Below are 24,138 nucleotides of genomic sequence, written 5' to 3'. Positions count from 1 at the left end.
TAGGTTTCCTCCTATGTTTTGGCCTTTCTAGGGAGTTTTTCCTAGCCACCGTGCTTCTACACCTGCATTGCTTGCTGTTTGGGGTTTTAGGCTAGGTTTCTGTACAGCACTTTGAGATATCAGCTGATGTAAGAAGGGCTATATAAATACATTTGATTTGATACTGATACCCACTGTTTATAGCCTCGTTATTGTTATTTTATTTTTAGTCTTAAAAAATACTTTATTTTGTAAATATTTTCTTAACTCTTATTTTTCTTAAAACTGCATTGTTGGTTAAGGTCTTGAAAGTAAGCATTTCACTGTAAGATCTACACCTGTTGTATTTGCCGCATGTGACAAATAAAATTTGATTTGAAGCCAACTCAGTCTGCTGCAACTGACTGCTCCTGTGGTCCATCAACCAGCTCACTCTGTATAATAAACCCATACACCATTCATTCACAATACTCCATACAGAACTCATGCACAATACATACACTTCACACAAATGCAATTGATCAAATTTGATACAAAATTTGAATGAATACTGGGGCATAATAGCAAGCTAGAGATACTTGAGCCCTATAGTCATAAAAGTCTATAATCAGCCTTGCTTCACCTCTGAGCCTTGCTGGGTCCCAGTGGCTGACGCCTGCATACAATCAGTGAGGCTTTGGTTCCCCGTGATCCCATTGGCCAGTGCACGGATATCTTCAACGTAGTAACAGATATGCAACGAGAAAAAAATGCTAAAGGAATCTTTTAATTTCCCTAAAATTGTGAACAAGTGTCGTCATGGAACTCTCTTGACTGGCTTCTCTAACCGGATCGAACAGTAAATCTTTTGTGCGATCATATACAATAAAGTGGAAAACGAAAACTATGAAAATATTTATACAAATGAAATGTGGTCCATGAAGCAGCAGTTGGCAAGGCAGCCAGAGACAAGCCTTAATGGGAAAAAGGTGTCAATACTTTAGTGAGTTAAACTCTTGAAAAAAACATCAAGGCTCTTTTAGTCCCGGTGTGGGTTAGACTTTAGTCCCGGTGTGGGTTCGACTTTAGTCCCGGTGTGGGTTAGACTTTAGTCCTGGTGTGGGTTAGACTTTAGTTCTGGTGTGGGTTAGATTTTAAAAAGGTGTCAGTCCCGGTGTGGGTTAGACCTTGCCTTTCCAACCACACCAAATCATTTTTGGGACCACACAAGAGAAGCATGGATTCATCTATGTTCCCATGTTTGATTCAGAGTTCACCAAGCAGACTGGTTGGGCTAATGAAAATACACTTGCCTGTTTCCATACTAAGTGGACCTCAGTGGGGATCTCATAGCTTAATGCTCCTATTACATGACCTACCGTCTTCTGGGGTCAAATCCACGATTCATGACGCTCTCCTTCAAAGCCAACACGGCAGGAGGCACTGAAGTCTAATTCTGCATCTGCACAATTATGTGACCCTGCCCTAGTTAACGTGTACGTTCCCTGACTGCAACATACATGGAAGTAAAATTGGCGGCCTCCTTTGAACGCTCCTTATTCGTGCCACGTAAACAACATGCCGTTGTGGAGGCGAGAGGAGGCAAGCCAACAAATAAAACAAGAACAAGTTTAAGAAACCTGACTAAACGGCATCTCCAGACCCGTGTCGGCGCTTCAAACACGGGCTGGCACCCAGAGCACCCTGGCACAGGCAGGGGGAGGGAAGGAGGAGCAGCTGCTGCTGAGGTCATCTGGGCAGCTGCCTCTTTCCACACCTCACAGGCCCAGCCAGCCAACACTGGGGCCCAGCCAGCCATCATTGTAGCCCGGCCTCCCGCTCCACACTTCAAATAACTACGGCAGACCTATTCTCCATTCAGACTCTCTCTCTCACTCTCTCTTCCCTCTTGTGTTACAATTATTATAATTTTTTTTACTCTGCATCGTTGGGAAGGGGTCGTAAGCAATCCTTTCACGGTAAAGTCAACAACAGTTGTATTTGGCGCATGTGACAAATAAAAACTCATTTGATTTTCTCTTACTCTCTCTCTCTTCAGTCGTGCCATTTGTATTTGAGTGATCTGATTGGTCGTTTATTCAAGCACAACTACGCTCCACAAGTCACAACTTCTCGACCAATCCAGAAGTTGACACGTTCACACAGCACAAGCAAGCGATCCTGAGCAAAAAGAAGCGTCCATCAATCTACTCGCTGTGTTATTTATTTTAGGGAAAGTGATTTACAAAAGTAAACTTTCAATAGTGAACATACTATCAATATACTGGCTACTGTTGATAGTCTACAAAAAAAGCTACAAAAATACACTATAGCATCTGTCTTGGCTAGCCTACTGTAGCCAGCTTGATATTTCTTTTGGAACCAGAGTTCTCTTAAAGGTGCAGCGTCCTATTTTGAGATGAAAAAGAATATTCTCAAAGTGACATACTTTAGAAACTATAATGAATGCAATTAATACAATGCAATTCTTAAGAATAGAGTAATGACTTGCATTGCTAAATTCTATTAAACAGGTTTTTAATACATCATAATAAACAAAAGAGGCGGCAGGTAGCCTAGCGGTTAGAGCATTGGACCAGTAACCAAAAGGTTACTTGTTCGAATCCACAAGCCGACAAGGTGAAAAATCTCCAAGGCACTTAACCCTAATAATGGTAGACCCTGGCCGTGACCCCACTCTCCAAAGGTTGATAAAGGGGAGCTTGGATATGCAAAAATATTTTATTTATTTATTATAAATATAGCCTCATTAATAGCTGCATATAGAGAGAAAGCATGTCAACCTATAGGCCCTGCATGACCCCAATGCATTTAGAAACTATACCATGTCCGGGCCAGTAGAAATTCTGTTCGGGCCAGTAGATTTTTGGTACCATTCCACTGATTTCGCTCCAGTCATTACCACAAGCCTGTTCTCCCCAATTAAGGTGCCACCAACCTCCTGCGGTTAGCACTGTGGTTGATTTATAGTGAACAGAGCCAATGTGAGGGTCCGTTAGTACTGAACAGTCCCAGTGTGAGGGTCCGTTAGTACTGTGGTAGTGAACAGACCCAGTGTGAGGGTCCGTTAGTACTGTGGTAGTGAACAGACCCAATGTGAGGGTCCGTTAGTACTGTGGTAGTGAACAGACCCAGTGTGAGGGTCCGTTAGTACTGTGTTAGTGAACAGACCCAATGTGAGGGTCCGTTAGTACTGTGGTAGTGAACAGACCCAATGTGAGGGTCCGTTAGTACTGTGGTAGTGAACAGACCCAATGTGAGGATCCGTTAGTACTGTGGTAGTGAACAGACCCAATGTGAGGGTCCGTTAGTACTGTGGTAGTGAACAGACCCAGTGTGAGGGTCCGTTAGTACTGTGGTAGTGAACAGACCCAATGTGAGGGTCCGTTAGTACTGTGGTAGTGAACAGACCCAATGTGAGGGTCCGTTAGTACTGTGGTAGTGAACAGACCCAATGTGAGGGTCCGTTAGTACTGTGGTAGTGAACAGACCCAATGTGAGGGTCCGTTAGTACTGTGGTAGTGAACAGAGCCAATGTGAGGGTCCGTTAGTACTGTGGTAGTGAACATAGCCCAAAAGGCACCCTAATTCCATATATAGTGCACTACTTTTGCACTATATAGGGAATAGGGTGCCATTTGGAATGTAGCCAATATGAGGCTGAGGGTGGGTCAGTGGTAATGGCTTCCCTCCTTTTTGAGTCTGATTTACCACCAGTGGAGTTAATTACCATCCTTCCTTTGTCCCAATGGCAGCCATTCTGGCCACGCAGCCAGGGGCCACATACGCTGAAGCCCAGTTCCTGCTGTTTAAACACTGGTTCTGTTTAGACTGATGGAGAACTTGTTTGTGTACCCAAAGACGGCAATAATTGTTGCCAGTTTGGCTTTTTTACAATATCAGTTAAGTGTCTACAGACATCTGTCTGAGCATGTTCATTCCAACAATTCCCTGAGTTGTTAGGACACTAGTCAGACTATGAATAATGACCAGCTAAAGAAAACAACCTCTCAAGATAAAACCCTGGCATTGGGAATGAGCACGCTCCACACTGGCCTCGAACACACAAAGTCACACACAGTCAAACTCACTCATATGCAAGCACACACGTTCAACCAAAACAATCTGAATAGGAAAAGCTCACTCACTCACTCACTCACTCACTCACTCACACACACACACACACACACACACACACACACACACACACACACACACACACACACACACACACACACACACACACACACACACACACACACACACACACACACACACACACACACACACACACACACACACACTCATCTGTGGCATGAGGGTTCAAGTCCTTAAATAGTTGGGGTTTGGAAGGAGGGAGGGCAATCACAAGACCAGCCCATGGATGGATGACCCCCCTCCATCCCAGCGTCCGTCTCTCCCCAGGACACCCTGCCAAATTAGGCCCTGATTCATTAGGCAGACAGCCTCAGACATGACATGGCTTATAACCATCCCACCTGAACACAGGCAGGCACCACTCATAGACAGGGCTGGGGGGGGGGGGGGGGGGGCACAGAGAACCAAGGAGGAGGAGAGTAGTAGGGTTATTATTTCTGTGTCTTATAGTCCAATTTCACTGGTTTCTGGCCTGGCGTCAGGGTGGTGGTGGTGATTCTCTAACAACATGAATGAATGTTGCTGTCTGTGAGGACGAGGAGCCATTCCACTGATAAGAATGATATGAGGAGAACCACTAACCAGTGGCAGAGCAGCCGTGTGAAATCATAAAACATATTAGATTCACTTGGCTCCCGTCGAGGTAGAGGAGGAGATACTGTACTGACTGTGTAGTAGTGCATAGCTTGGTTTCAGGTCTGTTCGTGCTGTCTTGGTCATTGTAACACCCCAAGACAGTAAACAGATCTGGGACCCGGGCAAGGTGGATGGGAGGGGGGAGGAGACTCACCGACAACGATGAGGGTGTAGTTGATGTTGACGCTGCCGAAGCCATTGGTGGCCTTGCAGATGAAGGTGCCTGCGTCTTCGGCCTCCACCTCTTTGATGCGCAGTGCCTGCCGCAGCACCCGGAAGCGCATCCAGCCACTGTGGATGTTGCGGCCATCCTTTGCCCACATGATGAGGGGTGGAGGGTCCCCCTCCACGGGGCACTGCAGCTTCATGGTGCGCCCGATCCGCACCGTCTGCCGGTGGGCGATCTTCTCTGCCACGTGGGGAGGGCCTGGGACAAGAGAGGGAGACGTAACAGTGTTATAATGGGACCTACAGTAGATTACAGACAACTGAATCAATCAGTAATATGCAGCTACAATGTTTGCTACTTCAGGTAAATATGGGCTGCCATACAGAACAGAACAATGCTGAGCCTGGTACTGACTATAATCTGAACTGAGATCAACCTTACATCAACATTAAACAGAAGCTGATGTGCTCTGATCTGAGGATTAGAAAAACAATGTCTGTGAGGAGATATTAAGATTAAATAAAGGGTAGAGTGTAGAGGGGGAATTTGAGGGGGTGATTTAACGAGGGAGAGATAATAAAATGCGTAGGAGAGCGGGAGAAAGGCAGAGAAATAAAACACAGCAAGGATCTGTTATCTTCTGTTCCATCTCCATCCTCTCCTCTTAAATACATGTTGGATGTGGAGACCAGCAGTCTAGATCAGTCGCCTGTGAGCAGCACGTCTAGATCAGTCGCCTGTGAGCAGCACGTCTAGATCAGTCGCCTGTGAGCAGCACGTCTAGATCAGTCGCCTGTGAGCAGCACGACTAGATCAGTCGCCTGTGAGCAGCACGTCTAGATCAGTCGCCTGTGAGCAGCACGTCTAGATCAGTCGCCTGTGAGCAGCACGTCTAGATCAGTCGCCTGTGAGCAGCACGTCTAGATCAGTCGCCTGTGAGCAGCACGTCTAGATCAGTCGCCTGTGAGCAGCACGTCTAGAACAGTCCCCTGTGAGCAGCACGTCTAGATCCGTCGCCTGTGAGCAGCACGTCTAGATCAGTCGCCTGTGAGCAGCACGTCTAGATCAGTCGCCTGTGAGCAGCACGTCTAGAACAGTCCCCTGTGAGCAGCACGTCTAGATCCGTCGCCTGTGAGCAGCACGTCTAGAACAGTCCCCTGTGAGCAGCACGTCTAGATCAGTCCCCTGTGAGCAGCACGTCTAGATCAGTCGCCTGTGAGCAGCACGTCTAGATCAGTCGCCTGTGAGCAGCACGTCTAGAACAGTCCCCTGTGAGCAGCACGTCTAGATCAGTCCCTTGTGAGCAGCACGTCTAGATCAGTCCCCTGTGAGCAGCACGTCTAGAACAGTCCACTGTGAGCAGCACGTCTAGATCAGTCCCCTGTGAGCAGCACGTCTAGAACAGTCCCCTGTGAGCAGCACGTCTAGATCAGTCCCCTGTGAGCAGCACGTCTAGATCAGTCGCCTGTGAGCAGCACGTCTAGATCAGTCGCCTGTGAGCAGCACGTCTAGATCAGTCGCCTGTGAGCAGCACGTCTAGATCAGTCGCCTGTGAGCAGCACGTCTAGATCAGTCGCCTGTGAGCAGCACGTCTAGATCAGTCGCCTGTGAGCAGCACGTCTAGATCAGTCGCCTGTGAGCAGCACGTCTAGATCAGTCGCCTGTGAGCAGCACGTCTAGATCAGTCGCCTGTGAGCAGCACGTCTAGATCAGTCCCCTGTGAGCAGCACGACTAGATCAGTCGCCTGTGAGCAGCACGTCTAGATCAGTCCCCTGTGAGCAGCACGTCTAGATCAGTCCCCTGTGAGCAGCACGTCTAGATCAGTCCCCTGTGAGCAGCACGTCTAGATCAGTCGCCTGTGAGCAGCACGTCTAGATCAGTCGCCTGTGATCAGCACGTCTAGATCAGTCCCCTGTGAAAAGCACGTCTAGATCAGTCGCCTGTGAGCAGCACGTCTAGATCAGTCCCCTGTGAGCAGCACGTCTAGAACAGTCCCCTGTGAGCAGCACGTCTAGATCAGTCCCCTGTGAGCAGCACGTCTAGATCAGTCCCCTGTGAGCAGCACGTCTAGATCAGTCGCCTGTGAGCAGCACGTCTAGATCAGTCGCCTGTGAGCAGCACGTCTAGAACACTCCCCTGTGAGCAGCACGTCAAGATCAGTCCCCTGTGATCAGCACGTCTAGATCAGTCGCCTGTGAGCAGCACGTCTAGATCAGTCCCCTGTGAGCAGCACGTCTAGAACAGTCCCCTGTGAGCAGCACGTCTAGAACAGTCCCCCGTGAGCAGCACGTCTAGAACAGTCTTTCTGAATAAATCACATTTCCACCGGGTTCAGTCCCTGGGCACCAGAGGTCAACACGTCATTACTGCCTTGTAACGTGCACATCTTCAACCCATTGTACAAAGTCAGCCCTTCCAATTGCCAAAGTGATGTGTGAGTAAAAATGCTAAAAATGCCAAATTCCTGACTACAGTACAACTAGTGCTTCATGTGTTTAGTGTTAGCCATTCATAGTGGTGTGCAGTGATGTGTTGAGCGAGGCTTTAGTGCTAGCTTTTCCAACCCACACACACAACCCACCCGTACATGGCACACTCCCTGGAAGCAGTCTGGAGGCAGTCTAGTCTGCAGGCAGTGTGATAGTTTCACTTTTTATGTCTGTGGGAAATGGTAACCACCGTCCCTTGTCAGCTGGCCACATGTTCCTCCTTACTCTTCAGCTCCCGGGCTGTGGCTAGACAGATTCACTGGGTTGTTTGTGTGCTGGTCTTACTACTGTGTGTGTGTGTGTGTGTCAGTATCACTACAATGTGCTCCTTGGTTAGTCATTATTACAGGGTTAAAACTTAGGTGCCCACCTGAGTAACACCAGACAGAAATCCTTCCCTCCACCATGCTGTGAGTCATGCTAATGCCCGTTAGCGTAAAGCTAATTCCAGATTTGATTAATATGACTTGCATGAAATGTAGTTCGATGGAGCCTGTGATGAGAAACAGAGATACACAGCAGTTCAGAGGTTGGCATGAATTGTATTTGGTGGGTCGTTAGAGAAGCATTTTTGTCTTGTAGTTGAAAAGTTTTGCCGTTCTCACTCAAACAATGGCTTTAACTGTCACATCCTTCTATCATGTCCATTCATCCTCTAATCTGTTTTAGCCAATAATTTTACAGAGATGGGAATCATGGTGAATAATTCTAGAGAGCAGTATGTACCCACTGGATGAATCAACGTTGTTTCCACATTTTAATGAAATGACATTAAACCAACGTGGAATAGACATCTGTACCCAATGGGGAAGATGTTTAGAGGGGCAGTCTTACCAAGATGGTGGCACATCACTGTTTTCACAGGAGAACGCAAGAACCAACATTTAAATGGATGGAGGTTGAAAATGTGAAAAGAAATTAGTCACAGTGAGGAATTCACTGGACTCGTCTTTATCCTCCCACTTCATGTTACTGGTTGACTCATCAGGAGCAGAAACCTCTAGTAAAACCTTCCTGGTCAGACTTTCTCCTCAGGAGCAGAAACCTCTAGTAAAACCTTCCTGGTCAGACTTTCTCATCAGGAGCAGGAACCTCTAGTAAAACGTTCCTGGTCAGACTTTCTCATCAGGAGCAGAAACCTCTAGTAAAACCTTCCTGGTTAGACTTTCTCATCAGGAGCAGAAACCTCTAGTAAAACCTTCCTGGTCAGACTTTCTCATCAGGAGCAGAAACCTCTAGTAAAACCTTCCTGGTCAGACTTTCTCATCAGGAGCAGAAACCTCTAGTAAAACCTTCCTGGTCAGATTTCTCCTCAGGAGCAGAAACCTCTAGTAAAACCTTCCTGGTCAGACTTTCTCATCAGGAGCAGAAATCTCTAGTAAAACCTTCCTGGTCAGACTTTCTCATCAGGAGCAGAAACCTCTAGTAAAACCTTCCTGGTCAGACTTTCTCATCAGGAGCAGAAACCTCTAGTAAAACCTTCCTGGTCAGACTTTCTCATCAGGAGCAGAAACCTCTAGTAAAACCTTCCTGGTCAGACTTTCTCATCAGGAGCAGAAACCTCTAGTAAAACCTTCCTGGTCAGACTTTCTCATCAGGAGCAGAAACCTCTAGTAAAACCTTCCTGGTCAGACTTTCTCATCAGGAGCAGAAACCTCTAGTAAAACCTTCCTGGTCAGACTTTCTCATCAGGAGCAGAAACCTCTAGTAAAACCTTCCTGGTCAGACTTTCTCATCAGGAGCAGAAACCTCTAGTAAAACCTTCCTGGTCAGACTTTCTCATCAGGAGCAGGAACCTCTAGTAAATCCTTCCTGGTCAGACTTTCTCAACAGGAGCAGAAACCTCTAGTAAATCCTTCCTGGTCAGACTTTCTCAACAGGAGCAGAAAACCTCTAGTAAAACCTTCCTGGTCAGACTTTCTCATCAGGAGCAGGAACCTCTAGTAAATCCTTCCTGGTCAGACTTTCTCAACAGGAGCAGAAACCGCTAGTAAATCCTTCCTGGTCAGACTTTCTCACAGATTGGAATCTCATTCTCTCTGGAAGCCTGTAGATCTAAAATCCTGCTCTCTCTCTACCTCTCCTTCTCTCTCTCCGTGTTGATTTACAGCTGTACTGCTCTGTGCCTTCTGTTTGAGAGAAAGCCCAGGATTCAGGTCCCATAACTACTCCTCACATTGAAAGGCTCAGGGGTCCAAAGAACCGCACCACACCACCGCACCTCCCAGAGATCACAGGAGCACGACACAAGACTGCACCCCCCACACACTTTCACCAGTTAACCTGCTTTTCACTCCTCTGCCCTTCTCTTTTGGCCAGAGTGATGAATTGAACATACAACAGACACCTCTCTGAGGAGCTTTCCTTGACGTTGGAGGGACGACTGGCCTGGAGTCCAATAGTGTTTAACCTCTCTCTGGGGGAATTAAACAGAAACGACCAAAAAAAACTGTCGTTTTCATGAGATTATCTGTCAGTGTGAATGCAGGTCACTGTTGCTTTGTGTGTGTGCGTAAGTGTTTATGTGTGTGTGTGTGTGTGTGTGTGTGTGTGTGTGTGTGTGTCTGTGTGTCTGTGCATCAGAGAGAGAGCGAGCAGGCGAGAGGGAAAGGGAGAGAGAGAGAGTTGTGTGAGGAGAGCAGAGGGAATTGTGGGGAGAGGATATTGCAGGCTGGACCTTTTAAAACACAATCTGTTTTGTCCATTTAAACCTAAATGCCTTACCCTATGCTGCCGCCGCTAGCTCCACTTGGGGGATCTAAAGTACACTACATGGCCGGCTCGTCGAACATCTCATCCCAAAATCATGGGCATTAATATGGAGTTGGTCCCCCTTTTGCTGCTATAACAGCCGCCACTCTTCTGGGAAGGCTTTCCACTAGATGTTGGAACGATGCTATAGCGAGATCATTATTCCTCCTCCACCACTATGCATTCGGGCAGGTAGCGTTCTCCTGGCATCCGCCAAACCCAGATTAGTCCGTCAGACTGTCAGATGGTGAAGCGTTATTCATCACTCCAGAGAACGCGTTTCCACTGCTCCAGAGTCCAATGGCGGTGAGATTTACATGACTCCAGCCAACGCTTGGCAGTGCGCATGGTGATCTTAGGCTTGTGTGTGGCTGCTTGGCTATGGAAACCCATTTCATGAAATTCTCAACGAACAGTTCTTGTGTGGACGTTGCTTCCAGAGCGCTTCAGCACTCGGCAGTCCCATTCTGTGAGCTTGTGTGGCATACCACATCGTGGCTGAGCCGATGTTGCTCCTAGACATTTCCACTTCATAATAACAGCACTTACAGTTGTCCGGGGAAGCTCTAGCAGGGCAGAAATATGACAAACTGACTTGTTGGAAAGGTAGCATCTTATGACCGTGCCACGTTGAAAGTCACTGAGCTCTTCAGTAAGGCAATTCTAGTGCCAACATTTGTCTATGGAGATTGCATGGCTGTGTGCTTGATTTTATACACCTGTCAGCAACACGTGTGGTTGAAATAGCCGAATCTACAAATTTGAAGGATTGTCCACATACTTTTTTGTTATTTATATATAGTGTAGCTTAAAGAGGTAGCCTGTTTTTATATCCCTCATCTCTATGGATCTCTCTTCCAGCTGCATAATCCATTTATCTTTATTCCCTTTTACAGCAAACTGGCTTAAGGTACGGAGGGAGTAAATATACTGGCTTAAGCTATAGAGGGAGTCAACATACTGGCTTAAAGTAGAGGGAGTCAACATACTGGCTTAAGCTATAGAGGGAGTCAACATACTGGCTTAAGCTATAGAGGGAGTCAACATACTGGCTTAAAGTACAGAGGGAGTCAACATACTGGCTTAAGCTATAGAGGGAGTCAACATACTGGCTTAAGCTATAGAGGGAGTCAACATACTGGCTTAAGCTATAGAGGGAGTCAACATACTGGCTTAAAGTACAGAGGGAGTCAACATACTGGCTTAAGCTATAGAGGGAGTCAACATACTGGCTTAAAGTACAGAGGGAGTCAACATACTGGCTTAAAGTATAGAGGGAGTCAACATACTGGCTTAAAGTATGGAGGTAGTCAACATACTGGCTTATGGTATAGAGGGAGTCAACATACTGGCTTAAGGTACGGAGGGAGTCAACATACTGGCTTAAAGTACAGAGGGAGTCAACATGCTCGCTTAAAGTACGGAGGGAGCCAACATACTGGCTTAAAGTATAGAGGGACAACATACTGGCTTAAAGTACGGAGGGAGTCAACCTACTGATTTAAGGTACGGAGGGAGTCAACCTACTGATTTAAGGTACGGAGGGAGTCAACCTACTGATTTAAGGTACGAAGGGAGTCAACATACTGGCTTAACCCTTGTGTAGTCTAAACATTCTATATACTCCCCTTGTCCTACAGGTAAAAAATGACTCGCCTTCACTAAACCCCTAAAATAAAGTAGCTTAATTGAATTTTAAACCACAAATATATTTTGCATGAAGAAGCAACCTGTCATTCATCACAAACTTTGTGAATATCTTTGGTTTCCCTCTTCACAATGCAGAAAGACTGCATTTAATCATTGGACACCACTCGTTTTTATTACAACACGTCATAATTATTTTCTTTACTAAAGTAGAGGTCTATTACTATTATTATTATTGCTAAAGGTACTGCAAACAGTCGTGGCCAAAAGTTTTGAGAATGACACAAATATTCATTTCCACAAAGTTTGCTGCTTCAGTGTCTTTAGATATTTTTGTCAGATGTTACTATGGAATACTGAAGTATAATTACAAGCATTTCATAAGTGTCAAAGGCTTCACATCCTGACTGATGGCAGCCCATTCCTGCATAATCAATGCTTGGAGTTTGTCAGAATTTGTGGGGTTTTGTTTGTCCACCCGCCTCTTGAGGATTGACCACAAGTTCTCAATGGGATTAAGGTCTGGGGAGTTTCCTGGCCATAGACCCAAAATATCGATGTTTTGTTCCCCGAGCCACTTAGTTATCACTTTTGCCTAATGGCAAGGTGCTCCATCATGCTGGAAAAGGCATTGTTCGTCACCAAACTGTTCCTGGATGGTTGGGAGAAGTTGCTCTCGGAGGATGTGTTGGTACCATTTTTTATTCATGGTTGTGTTCTTAGGCAAAATTGTGAGTGAGCCCATTCCCTTGGCTGAGAAGCAACCCCACACATGAATGCTCTCATGATGCTTTACTGTTGGCATGACACAGGACTGATGGTAGCGCTCACCTTGTCTTCTCCGGACAAGCTTTTTTCCGGATGCCCCAAACAATCGGAAAGGGGACTCATCAGAGAAAATGACTTTACCCCAGTCCTCAGCAGTCCAATCCCTGTACCTTTTGCAGAATATCAGTCTGTCCCTGATGTTTTTCCTGTAGAGAAGTGGCTTCTTTGCTGCCCTTCTTGACACTAGGCCATCCTCCAAAAGTCTTCGCCTCACTGTGCGTGCAGATGCACTCACACCTGCCTGCTGCCATTCCTGAGCAAGCTCTGTACTGGTGGTGCCCCGATCCCGCAGCTGAATCAACTTTAGGAGATAGTCCTGGCGCTTGCTGGACTTTCTTGGGCGCCCTGAAGCCTTCTTCACAACAATTGAACCGCTCTCCTTGAAGTTCTTGATGATCTGATAAATAGTTGATTTAGGTGCTGGCAGCAATATCCTTGCCTGTGAAGCCCTTTTTGTGCAAAGCAATGATGACGGCACGTGTTTCCTTGCAGGTAACCATGGTTGACAGAGGAAGAACAATGATTCCAAGCACCACCCTCTTTTGAAGCTTCCAGTCTGTTATTCGAACTCAATCAGCATGACAGAGTGATTGCCAGCCTTGTCCTCGTCAACACTCACACCTGTGTTAACGAGAGAATCACTGACATGATGTCAGCTGGTCCTTTTGTGGTAGGGCTGAAATGCAGTGGAAATTTTGTTTTGGGATTCAGTTCATTTGCATGGCAAAGAGGGACTTTGTGCAGAAAGTAGTTTTGAATGCATTTTTTTGAAGGGAAACAACAACTGTCTTCAACGTTTTTGGCAACATAGTGATATATTCTCATATATTGTACAATGAGGAATTCAACTACAAAATACTAGTCTTCTCCCATTTTTTTAACCATTGCCCCCACTAGGGTTGCACATTTTGGGGAATATTCAGGAAGTGCAAACTTTCCGTGGGAATTAACAGGAATATATGGGAATTAACGAGAATATATGAGAATTAACGGAAATATGTGGAAATTAATATTAATACCATTTAATTGTAATGTTTTTTGCATTGGATATATTTACCATATCATATGGAGACAGAAACATAAACCTTTTACCTTATCATAAGTTGACATAATTGCAAATGATTACATCCTTCCAATAGAAATAAAAAATAAAAAAATTGTTACGAATTGAACTTTAATTAAATGAGTTGACTCTTCACACGGGATGATTTTACTGAACAACAAAAGAAAGGGAATACTGAATGATCCCCAATGATCCATCGCATCTCCCCAAAAAGTTTTCAACATACATCTGTAAAACGATAGTCCAGAAACTAAAGCTTTGGTTGTCTTCCTCTCAGGCTTCCATGTCTTCTCCCTGGATCGATGTCCAACTCTTGAACATCCGACTCTGAGTTCTCATCTTCACTGTCACTTTCCAACCTTGTTGAGGATGGCTCGTGGTCAGGCTCACAAAGCCTCAAATTTGCCTGGATGGACATCAATTTTTCAATCCTTGTATTGGTCAGCCTGTTGCGTGCTTTGGTGTGTGTGTTCCCCATCATGGACCAGTTGCGCTCTGAGGACGGCTGATGTTGGTGGGATTTGGAGGACGATGGAGGCAACAGGGGAAAGAGCCTCAGATTCACAAAGTCCCTTCCACCAGGTGGCTGATGAGATATGTTGGCACGACTGTCATATTGCATTTCCATCCCAAAGCCCTTGCTTGGAAGTGTACTTTGCCAGACTGTCAAGAACCTTGCCCTCATCCAGGCCAAGGTGGCGAGACACGGTAGTGATGACACCATAGGCCTTGTTGATCTCTGCACCAGACAGGATGCTCTTGCCAGCATACTTGGGGTCCAACATGTACGCTGCGGCGTGTATGGGCATCAGGCAGAAGTCTTCACGCTTTTTGATGTATTTCAGAACTGCAGTTTCCTCTGACTCAAGCAACAGTGGAGTGTGCAGGGCAGTACGGATTTCTTCTCTTACATCTGCAAGCAAAGTCTGAACATCAGACAGGATGGCATTGTCTCCCTCAATCCGTGCAATGGCTACTGCTATAGGTTTCAGGAGTTTCAGGCTGCTTACCACTCTCTCCCAAAATACATCATCCAGGAGGATCCTCTTGATGGGGCTTTCCATATCGGCAGACTGTGATATGGCCACTTCTTGGAGAGACTCCTTCCCCTCCAGGAGACTGTCAAACATGATGACAACACCACCCCAACGGGTGTTGCTGGGCAGCTTCAATGTGGTGCTCTTATTCTTCTCACTTTGCTTGGTGAGGTAGATTGCTGCTATAACTTGATGACCCTTCACATACCTAACCATTTCCTTGGCTCTCTTGTAGAGTGTATCCATTGTTTTCAGTGCCATGATGTCCTTGAGGAGCAGATTCAATGCATGAGCAGCACAGCCAATGGGTGTGATGTGAGGGTAGGACTCCACCACTTTAGACCAAGCAGCCTTCATGTTCGCAGCATTGTCTGTCACCAGTGCAAATACCTTCTGTGGTCCAAGGTCATTGATGACTGCCTTCAGCTCATCTGCAATGTAGAGACCGGTGTGTCTGTTGTCCCTTGTGTCTGTGCTCTTGTAGAATACTGGTTGAGGGGTGGAGATGATGTAGTTAATTATTCCTTGCCCACGAACATTCGACTATTCGAGATGATTGCAATACAGTCTACTTTCTCTATGATTTTCTTGACCTTCACTTGACATCTGTTGAACTCTGCATCCAGCAAATTAGTAGATAAAGCATGTCTGGTTGGAGGGGTGTATGCTGGGCGAAGAACATTCAGAAATCTCTTCCAATACCCATTGCCTGTGAGCATCAGAGGTGAACCAGTTGCATACACAGCTCGAGCAAGACATTAATCAGCATTTCTCTGACTACGTTCCTCCATTGAGTCAAAAAAGGATGACCATGACCTGTTGCTATCGATAAGGTGTCTGATTCATAATTTTCACCTCGAATAGAAGTAGAGGGACTTTTGTCAGAGGTTTCTTGTTGTGAGCGCTGAGGGAACTTTATGCACTTGGCCAGATGATTCTGCATCTTTGTTGCATTCTTCACATATGATTTGGCACAGTATTTGCAAATGTACACAGCTTTTCCTTCTACATTAGCTGCAGTGAAATGTCTCCACACATCAGATAGTGCCCGTGGCATTTTCCTGCAAAATTCCTGGGCTTAACTTCCCATGGAAAAATTCCGGACATTTACCGAAATGTTTCCGACTCTTTGCAACCCTAGCCCCCACCCACAAGGTGTATAAACAACAACAATAAATAATAATAAAAGAATAGATACAAAACAAAAATGTGAAGAACATAAATCAATCAACTCGAATTAGCACACGTAGGACAGTATGCAAGTGTGTGTGCATGGACTTTGCAGATACATTTCTCACATGTGCAGCACATAGTATTTGTTTTACAGTCCTTCTTTGGGGGGCAGAATTGGCATCTCGTCCTCTTGCCTGCCCCAGCTGCAGCCTTAGGTGGATCAGGACAAGATTCAGCCCCCTGAACAGCTTTCACAAGCGCTTTAGAGGCTGCTGTGCGGGGGAGGTGCTCCCTTCTTTGAATGAGTGGGGTTACAAGTGCCTTTCCCAGCTGCTCCAGGAACACCCTCCTCTTGTTCCGCTGATCGGGCATCCAGGTAGGGATTATCTTGTTCCATATCACGAAGGCATTGTATGAGGACACATCAATGATGTTATGGAAGATGACCAGGGGCCAGCGGGCAGTCATCCTCCTGCAGCTGTAAGTTCCAATCACCTTGTCCAGGTTGTCCATGCCTCCTTTGTTGTGGTTGTCGTCCAGAATGATGGCTTGCTTCCTGTCCTCACGATCACTGATCTCAGCCGTTTTGTGCAGTGTGCTCAGGAGGACCACATTCTTGTTCTTCTTTGGGACGTCTGAAACTAGAGTGGTGGTGGGCTTGTTCTTTCTAACTGTGCCAACCATGGTGATCTTCCTCTTCAGGAGCTGCTGGCTGAGTTCATAAGAGGTGAAGAAATTGTCACGTGACATTGTGCCCCCTCAGTCCATCTGTCACATCAAGCATAACCCGCATCCCCTGGTTCTTCTCCGGGCCTCCACTGGTCGGCTTCCCTGTGTAGACTTGCATCTTCCAAGCATAGCTGGATTGTGCGTCACAGGCCACCCATATCTTGATGCCATACTTTGCTGGCTTGCTGGGCATATATTGCCGGAAAGGACAGCGACCTTTTGACAAAAGAGATTACTATCAGTAATTAGTATCAGTGTCACAGATAAATCAAAACATAAATCAATGATATTACAGATATTACAGACACATAATAAAATTAACAGTGAAAATCACTTACATTACAGTTGCTCATCCACTGTTACTTCAGGCCCAGGGTTGTAGAGGTATGGCAGACGCTCCACCCACTTCTCCCAGACCTCTCTTATGGCCACCAGTTTGTCTCTCACATTTCTTGCAGGTCTTGACTCACGGTAATCAAATATTAGCATTCTTGAGAAAGTGTGAAAGACTTTCAGTGGCATCGTGGCACGGAAAACCGCTCTTCCACTTGCTGCATCCCAGAGATTACATGTAGACTCGCCTCGGGACCTATACACACCCGCTAAGATCAGCAGCCCTATGTAGGCACGCAGGTCCATCTCATCAATCCTTTCCATCAATCTCATCAATCCTTTTCCAGTAGTCTCCATATTTATGGAAATACTCCAAATGTGTCATCTCCAGGATTATTTTTTTGATGGCTGGTGTGATGAACATGTAGAATGTTGAGGCGATGTCCTGGGCAACTGCATGTTTTGTGGGCCCTGGGGTCATCCTTATGACATCTTGTGCTGCCATCCTGCCCTGGTTGTCATATGGTGACAAGGACAATGTTATTTTGCTGCTCTTTGACAAAAATGTCTCTCTTTCAGCTTGGGGGATTTCCTTTTCATCTGAAGATGATGCATCATACTCTGGGTTATATTCTTCCCCATCTTCTTCTTCAGACACCTCCTCCTCTTTTAAATCACTGTTCTCTTGTTCCTCCTGGACCTGTTGGGCACTGAAACGTGCATTCATGGATTCAGCAAAGAGAGAACTGGGGGGACTACCATCTGCAACACCTTTATAGCCTCTGACTGCATTCCCCATTAGTAAACAATGCTTTCAAGAAACGTTTATTTTGTCTGAAATTTTGTTTATTTTGTCTGAAATTGTGTTTATTTTGTCTGTGAACTTGAGTCATGTGTGGGGTCGTGGAGGGGTCGTGGAGGGGAGATGCTGCACATGCACAAGAAAGTTTTAGTTTTGTCTGTGTTTAATCAGTAGCACACAATTTCAATTTCTCATTGTGTGTGTGTGTGTGTGTGTGTGTGTGTGTGTGTGTGTGTGTTTTTTGTGGTGTGTAAATTATTTTATAACTGCCGGGTCAAAAATGACCCTAAGACAATCTTTGTACCCTGGTAGTGTACAGCTTTCATGGAAATATGAACAAAGGCGATGTTTAACTTTTTCTAATGTTGGGGTCACTAGGAAAAGTCATACATATTCTCTGCTGTTAAACATAGTGGCGGGTCATTTTTGACTCTTAAAACAACACAAGGGTTAAGGCAGTGGTTCTTAACCTGGGTTCGATCGAACCTCAGGGGTTCGGTGAGTCAGTCTCAGGGGTTCGGCGGAGGTCAAGACACACATCCGACTCATATGATTCGAGGTGACACGCCCCGCTTGGCCATCATTGGCTGCAGGTGATCACGCTACATCGCTTGGCCTATCTGTGCTGCAGGGAATTTGGTGCGCTCAGTAGTCGACTTGTGACTGTCGTGATGGTACGTCTTGTGATTTCTTTCTTAATATTTTAATCCCTTCATACTTATTACTATGTCGAGCAAAAAAAGAAAGTGGTCGGACGAATATGTACAATATGGATTCACATGTATAACGGAACGTGATGGGAGTCAGCGTCCTAACTGCATGATTTGCACTGCCAAGTTGAGCAATTCTAGTCTAGCACCGGCAAAACTAAGAGAACACTTCCTTAAGCTGCATGGAGATGGAAAATACAAGAACACAACGCTCGCTGAATTCAAGGTGAAGAGAGCCAGATTCGATGAAAAGGCTACTCTGCCTGTTCTCGGCTTTGTACCCATCAACAAACCGATCCTCACAGCATCGTACGAAGTTGCTTACCTGATCGCAAAGCAGGGCAAACCACACACCATTGGTGAAACACTCATAAAACCAGCTGTGTTGAAGATGGCGAATATCATGCTGGGAAAAGAGGCTGAAGTTAAGTTATCCCAAATTCCTCTTTCAAATGACACCATCAGCGACAGAAGAGGACATGAGCAAAGACATCTTGGCTCAAGTAGTTGCAGATCTGATTTCAAGCCCGGCAAAATTTAGCCTTCAACTCGACGAGACCACAGACGTTTCCAATCTAAGCCATCTTGCTGTATTCATGCTCTATGTGAAAGACGACGTGATAAAGGAAGATTTTTTATTTTGTACAACAACAACTAAGGCAGCCGATGTGAAGAAACTTGTGGATGACTTCTTCAAAGACAACAATCTTTCGTGGGATATGGTTTCTGCAGTTTGTTCGGACGGAGCTCCAGTCATGCTGGGAGGAAAGTCTGGTTTTGGTGCGCTAGTGAAAGCCGATGCACCACACATCATTGTTACGCATTGTATTCTGCACAGGCATGCGTTGGCAACAAAAACCTTGCCTCCAAAACTGGCAGAAGTATTAAAAATTGTAGTGGAATGCGTGAACTATGTGCGAACTAGTGCTCTGAGGCACCGCATCTTCAGTGAGCTGTGTAAAGAAATGGGCTCTGAATTCGAGGTACTTCTGTACCATTCTAACGTTCGGTGGTTATCCCGGGGACAGGTGCTGAATCGTGTTTTTGCCGTGCGTGTGGAATTAGCCCTGTTTTTGCAAGAGCACCAACATTGTCATGCAGATTGCTTCAAAAATTCTGAGTTCATTCTCATTTTAGCGTACATGGCTGATATCTTCGCAGCTCTCAATCATCTCAATCAAAAGATGCAGGGCGGTGGAGTCAAAATCATCGAAGCGGAGGAAAACCTGAAGGCTTTTCAAAAAAAGCTACCGTTATGAAAACGGCGAACAGAGAACGATAACTTCGCAAACTTTCCCCTGCTGGACGACTGTGTAAAGTAAGATCGAAGATGTATCTGGAATCGGAGACATTTCTGTACCCGCAGAACTGAAGCAAGCAATTGCCACGCACTTAGATGAGCTTGCAAAGTCTCTCGACGGATACTTCCCTACAAGAGAGTCATATCCAGCATGGGTGAGACAGCCGTTCACGTTTAGTGTTGAGACAACAGATGTCAATGATGAATACCTCGATGAAATCATTGAAATTCAGCAGAGCCAGGTTCAACAGCAACTCTTCAGAACAACAACGCTTTCAACGTTTTGGTGTCAACAAATGGTAACGTACCCTGTTATTGCTAAGAAAGCTCTGGAGATTTTCATACCGTTTGTTACAACATATCTTTGCGAGCAATCCTTTTCGAGGATGCTGGACATAAAAACGAAGAAAAGGAACAGACTTTGTTGCGAAAATGACATGAGAGTGGCACTTGCCAAGGTGAAGCCGCGCATTTCTGAACTGGTCTCTGAAAGGCAACAGCAGAAGTCACACTGATTTGCAGTAAATATTCATTATTATGTTTTTGTTTTTGTATGAAAATCATGTTTTGATGATTTTGTTCTTTGAACACACGGTGTTGATGTTGATGCACGGTTCATTTTGTGCACCAGTAAAATATATACCTATGTTTTGAATTTGAAAAAATCATATTTTATTTTTCCAATTAAGAAGGGTTCGGTGAATGCGCATATGAAACTGGTGGGGTTCAGTACCTCCAACAAGGTTAAGAACCACTGGGTTAAGGTTAGGAGGGAGTCAACATACTGGCTTAAAGTACAGAGGGAGTCAACATACTGGCTTAAAGTACAGAGGGAGTCAACATACTGGCTTAAAGTACAGAGGGAGTCAACATACTGGCTTAAAGTACAGAGGGAGTCAACATACTTGCTTAAAGTACAGAGGGAGTCAACATACTGGCTTAAAGTACAGAGGGAGTCAACATACTTGCTTAAAGTACAGAGGGAGTCAACATACTGGCTTAAAGTACAGAGGGAGTCAACATACTTGCTTAAAGTACAGAGGGAGTCAACATACTTGCTTAAAGTACAGAGAGAGTCAACATACTGGCTTAAAGTACAGAGGGAGTCAACATACTTGCTCAAAGTACAGAGGGAGCCAACATACTTGCTTAAAGTACAGAGGGAGTCAACATACTGGCTTAAAGTACAGAGGGAGTCAACATACTTGCTTAAAGTACAGAGGGAGTCAACATACTGGCTTAAAGTACAGAGGGAGTCAACATACTGGCTTAAAGTACAGAGGGAGTCAACATACTTGCTTAAAGTACAGAGGGAGTCAACATACTGGCTTAAAGTACAGAGGGAGTCAACATACTTGCTTAAAGTACAGAGGGAGTCAACATACTTGCTTAAAGTACAGAGGGAGTCAACATACTTGCTTAAAGTACAGAGGGAGTCAACATACTGGCTTAAAGTACAGAGGGAGTCAACATACTTGCTTAAAGTACAGAGGGAGTCAACATACTGGCTTAAAGTATAGAGGGAGTCAACATACTGGCTTAAAGTATAGAGGGAGTCAACATACTGGCTTAAAGTACAGAGGGAGTCAACATACTGGCTTAAAGTATAGAGGGAGTCAACATACTGGCTTAAAGTATAGAGGGAGTCAACATACTGGCTTAAAGTATAGAGGGAGTCAACATACTGGCTTAAGGTATAGAGGGAGTCAACATACTGTTAAGGTATGGAGGGAGTTGAGTCCACATACCGTTTAACCTCTCTCTGGGGGAATTAAATAGAAACTACCAAAAAACATATTTTTCATGAGATTGTCTGTCAGTGTGATTGCAGGTCAGGGTTGCTTTGTGTGTGTGTATACATCAGAGAGGGGGGGGGGGGGGGGGAGCGCGAGGGTGAGAGAGCGAGAGAGCGGGAAAGGGAAAGAGAGAAAGAGTTGTGTGAGGGGATGATAGGGAATTGTGGGGAGAGGAAATTGCAGGCTGGACCTTTTAAAACACAATCTGTTTTGTCCATTTAAACCTAAATGCCTTACCCTATGCTGCTGCTGCTGGCTCCACTTGGGGGATCTAAAGTGGCCAAAAAGTATGCAAAATGGCCAAAAATATGTGGACACCGGCTCGTCGAACATCTAATTTCAAAATCATGGGCATTAATATGGAGTTGGTACCCCTTTTGCTGCTATAACAGCCTCCACTCTTCTGGGAAGTCTTTCCACTAGATGTTGGAACATTGCTGCGGGCACTTGCTTCCATACAGCCACAAGAGCATTAGTGAGGTCGGGCACTGATGTTGGGCGATTAGGCCTGGCTCGCAGTCTGCATTCCAATTCATCCCAAAGGAGTTCGATGGGGTTGAGTTCAGGGCTCTTTCCAGGCCAGTCAAGTTATTCCATACCGATCTTGACAAACCACTTCTTTATGGACCTCGCTTTGTGCACAGGAGCATTGTCATGCTGAAACAGGAAAGGGCCTTCCCCAAACTGTTGCCACAAAGTTGGAAGAACAGAATCGTCTAGAATGTCATTGTGTGCTGTAGCGTTAAGGTTTCCCTTCACTGAAACTAAGGGGCCTAGCCCGAACCATGAAAAACAGCCCTAGGCCACTATTCCTCCTCCACCAAACTTTACAATTGGCACTACGCATTCAGGCAGGTAGAGTTCTCCTGGCATCCGCCAAACCCAGATTAGTCAGTCAGACTGTCAGATGGTGAAGCGTGATTCATCACTCCAGAGAACCGGTTTCCACTGCTCCAGATTCCAATGGCAGCTTACTTTACACCAATCCAGCAGATGCTTGGCATTGCGCATGGTGATCTTAGGCTTGTGTGCGGCTGCTCGGCTATGGAAACCCATTTCATGAAGTTCCCGACGAACAGTTCTGTGCTGACGTTGATTCCAGAGGCAGTTTGAACTCGGTAGTGAGTTTTGCAACTGAGGACAGCACTCGGCAGTCCTATTCTGTGAGCTTGTGTGGCCTACCACTTCGTGGCTGAGCTGTTTTTTCTCCTAGACATTTCCACTTCATAATAACAGCACTTACAGTTGACCGGGGAAACTCTAGCAGAGCAGAAATTTGACAAACGGACTTGTTGGAAAGGTAGCATCCTATGACCGCGCCACGTTGAAAGTCACTGAGCTCTTCAGTAAGGCAATTCTACTGTCAACGTTTGTCTATGGAGAATGCATGGTTGTGTGCTCAATTTTATACACCTGTCAGCAACACGTGTGGTTGAAATAGCCAAATCCACTAATTTGAAGGACTGTCCACATACTTTTTTGTTATATATATATATATAGTGTAGCTTAAAGAGGTAGTCTGTTTTTATATCCCTCATCTCTATGGATCTCTCTTCCAGCCGCATAATCCATTTATCTTTATTCCCTTTTACAGCAAACTGGCTTAAGGTACGGAGGGAGTAAATATACTGGCTTAAGCTATAGAGGGAGTCAACACACTGGCATAAGGTACGGAGGGAGCCAACATACTGGCTTAAGGTACAACGGGAGTCAACATACTGGCTTAAGGTACGGAGGGAGTCAACATACTGGCTTAAGGTACGGAGAGAGTCAACATGCATGTCTGGAATGCCTACTAATGAAAGGAAAGAAAGTGAAGTCCAGAATTCCAAGTAGGGCCAACAAAAGTATAATTCCTTCCAGTAATACTCTCTCTCTCTCGGCCTCGGCTCCGTCCGCTGACCAGCGGTGATTAACATTGTCAATGAGGTGTGACTGTCCTTGTATCCTGGAGAGTCTGGGCTCTGATCATAGACTGTAAGGAAGAGGAAGAATTCCACAGCAGATACACTGTCTATTGGCCAGTGAGTCCGGTAGGGGCATTTGGTCTGTCGAAGAGTCCAATGCACAACAAAGCTGTTGGCATGCGCCTGTACTCTGAGCTTGGAGAAAGGGAGTTGGGATCTGTGGAATGTTTTTGATTATGAACTCTTAAGCAGGACTTAGGTCTAATGTGTTCTCTGTGCCAGAGTCTTTGCCTTCAGGAGGTCAGGGTGAGCCTGGTGAAAACTGATAGTCCTACCACACCAAGACCACAGGATAACCCTACCATCCCCATAGGCTAACCCTACCACATCATCCCAGACCACAGGATAACCCTACCATCCCCATAGGTTAACCCTACCACATCATCCCAGACCACAGGATAACCCTACCATCCCCATAGGTTAACCCTACCACATCATCCCAGACCACAGGATAACCCTACCATCCCCATAGGTTAACCCTACCACATCATCCCAGACCACAGGATAACCCTACCATCCCCATAGGTTAACCCTACCACATCATCCCAGACCACAGGATAACCCTACCAT

The 24,138-nt window shown here is 45.7% G+C and overlaps 1 protein-coding gene across 3 annotated transcripts in view; it reads right to left on the bottom strand.

Moving 5' to 3' along the window:
- LOC139581513 (fibroblast growth factor receptor-like 1) overlaps positions 1 to 24,138 on the bottom strand; it is an 87,526-nt gene that overhangs the window by 40,249 nt on the left and 23,139 nt on the right. For 2 of the 3 annotated variants that reach the window (XM_071411346.1, XM_071411344.1), the window contains one exon: positions 4,928 to 5,200. In XM_071411346.1, coding sequence (XP_071267447.1) covers positions 4,928 to 5,200 — 273 coding nt within the window. Of the gene's footprint in view, positions 1 to 4,927; positions 5,201 to 7,802; positions 7,926 to 24,138 lie in introns of all 3 variants that reach the window. The other variant, XM_071411343.1, reaches the window with a different exon arrangement.

This window comes from Salvelinus alpinus, chromosome 7, assembly GCF_045679555.1.
Source record: "Salvelinus alpinus chromosome 7, SLU_Salpinus.1, whole genome shotgun sequence".
In the NCBI taxonomy this organism is placed as follows: Eukaryota; Metazoa; Chordata; class Actinopteri; order Salmoniformes; family Salmonidae; genus Salvelinus; species Salvelinus alpinus.
Note: the sequence above shows the minus strand (reverse complement) of the source record. Positions and strands in the feature narration are given on the sequence as shown.